The sequence below is a fragment of the Phalaenopsis equestris genome, unplaced genomic scaffold, assembly GCF_001263595.1.
Source record: "Phalaenopsis equestris unplaced genomic scaffold, ASM126359v1 Scaffold000203, whole genome shotgun sequence".
Taxonomy (NCBI): Eukaryota; Viridiplantae; Streptophyta; class Magnoliopsida; order Asparagales; family Orchidaceae; genus Phalaenopsis; species Phalaenopsis equestris.
In genome coordinates, this window is record NW_018164645.1 from 455,419 (window position 1) to 457,697 (window position 2,279).

Consider the following 2,279-nt stretch of genomic DNA (forward strand, 5'->3'; position numbering starts at 1 on the left):
GACCCATGGAGGCCATGAGATCCAATGAGTTCTGCTAAAAGAACTGTAAAAACCTCCTGTGTCATGCGGAACATGTTGTGAAATCTTGTGGGATGTCCAGCAAGCATTTCCGCAACCCATTTGTCTCCAAAATGTGATGATGTGTAACAGGGAGAACGGTCGATGTATGTGTTGTAGTACTCTACGAGCAAGTTGATAGCTACGTTTCTCCTTCGACGACGTACATGACTTGGGTCCATAATGATGTATACTGGACATATTATGACAAAGAAAAATAAATTATTAAGCTAATCATCACTATGAAAGGAAGTACTAACACAAGCAGTTAGTGTAGATCAGAGTTATTGACTTCTAAGGAATTTTTACCAACAGATTAGAGTTTCGCAGTTTTCATTAAGATAGTTATATGTGAATAACAAATTAAACTTAAATGTCTCAATCAACAATAGTTCAAATAACCATGTCTTCTCATAAACTGTTCAAATAAGCACATAGCAAATACTATAAAACTCCATTCAAATTTTCCTGCGCTCAAAGAAATGTCGTAGATACGACACCCTTCGCTCTTTGGCAATTGCTGTGAAAAAATCTCTCTGAAATGAATCTTGAAGCAGCTCAACAGGAAAGTAGTAAAGCTCATCATCTGCTGCAATACTCGGATCCTGCTCTAAAGTTGCCACAACCTCATTAATTGGCGTTTTCTGCACTTTATGCGGGGCATCGTTAGAAGAATCCATAAGGCATTATATCTGGTTTCTGATAAAAGCAGCTCCATCCTTTTTTTTACTCTCGAACCTAGATCGCTTCGAGCGGTTTGTGGATTGAATCTCAGTGGGACCAGGACTTGGGAAATTAGGTGAATCATCTGATAAGCTAACAGCAACATTGTCCTGTGTTTTACCAAATCCTACCTCACTGGGAGCGCATGCATATTTTCCTGTGGCGACGACACCCCCGAACATCAGGTCTAACTTCTCCTCCAAATCGGGTTCAATTCCACATGTTTTATACTGTGGCGACGACACCCCCGAACATCAGGTCTAACTTCTCCTCCAAATCAGGTTCAATTCCACAAGTTTTATAATTTTTCGCTGCGGGCACCACCTGAAAAAAAAAACCCAAATCAGTTCTACAGCTTGAAAAAGAAAGATATTATGGATATTTTCAAAAAATTAAAGTTACTAACCGCGATCCTTTTTGTCCACCACTCTTCCGAGGCATCAATGATTCGCTTTATCGGATCCCAACCCAAACCAGTTGAACCACGTTTCAAATCCTTCCAAATTTTCCAATCTTTTTTCAATTGATCCCGTTTGTTTTTCATTTGTAGCCTGTCGTACTCCCGTCCCGTGGACTCTTTAAAGTGTTTAATGATATTCAGCCAACCTTCTTTATTGAAAAACGTTGTTGGTCTATTGCCCAATTGTATTTCTTTTATACAAAGGTCGCAAAACAACATTTTGGTTTCTTTTTTCCCATAGTGCTGGTGAACCATGCTCTTTAGCCTTACCAGTCAAGTTAAAACTATGATATAGCAAAGAAAAGAAACATAACAATGCTATAATTTAGAAGTTATAACATGAGAATCATTCATGGGTGTTGCATCATATTCAATAAAAATAAAAAATTTAAGGGATCATAAAAATGAAAAAAAGACACAGAGTTTAACGTGGTTCGGTCAAAATGACCTACATCCACGGCAAAGGAGGCCAGCAACTTTATTATAGCACCAAAGAGGAAGGTACAAAGCTTTGATTCATACATTACTCCCTACCCGAAGCATTAAAAAAAAAGCAGCATATATAGAAAACCAACGGGCTGCCATGAGGGATCCCATCCCTGGAATCTGCCATAATAGAAGCAAAATACATTACTCCCACAATGATTCATACATTAATCTCTCCCTGATGCATAATACATTACTCCCTCCCACACAGCCCTTCAAAGCCTGCAAGCAGTTATCGGGCATAATAGAAAACCGATAGCATATCCACACAGCCCTTCTCCATTGCTTACAGGACCATGCCATGGTACTGAGTGTTGCAATGATGGCATACATTCTAAGGCCACACCAATTCTTCATAATATAACATAAAAATACAAATCTGCTATGAAAACTCCTATAGGTCCAAATGTAGTCATAAGACAAATTCTGCCTACACAACTAAAAATTCTGCCTACAGAACTAAAAACATTCTTCAATCAAAGCATCAAATGAGATCTTGAGATCATATAAATAAAAGATTGTTTAAAAATGATCTCACTAACCATGACATAAC

At 38.2% G+C, this 2,279-nt stretch overlaps 2 protein-coding genes across 6 annotated transcripts in view; both read right to left on the bottom strand.

The window, feature by feature from the left end:
• The window catches only part of LOC110022877 (UDP-glycosyltransferase TURAN), a 56,596-nt gene that overhangs the window by 34,641 nt on the left and 19,676 nt on the right, over positions 1-2,279 (bottom strand). The window lies entirely within an intron of this gene.
• LOC110022948 overlaps positions 516-2,279 on the bottom strand; it is a 22,688-nt gene continuing 20,924 nt past the window's right edge. The window contains exons 5-9 of the mRNA XM_020722125.1: positions 1,812-1,846; positions 1,693-1,770; positions 1,187-1,276; positions 1,012-1,104; positions 516-701 (exon numbers count right to left, since the gene is read on the bottom strand). Coding sequence (XP_020577784.1) covers positions 516-701; positions 1,012-1,104; positions 1,187-1,276; positions 1,693-1,770; positions 1,812-1,846 — 482 coding nt within the window. The remainder of the gene's footprint in view (positions 702-1,011; positions 1,105-1,186; positions 1,277-1,692; positions 1,771-1,811; positions 1,847-2,279) is intronic.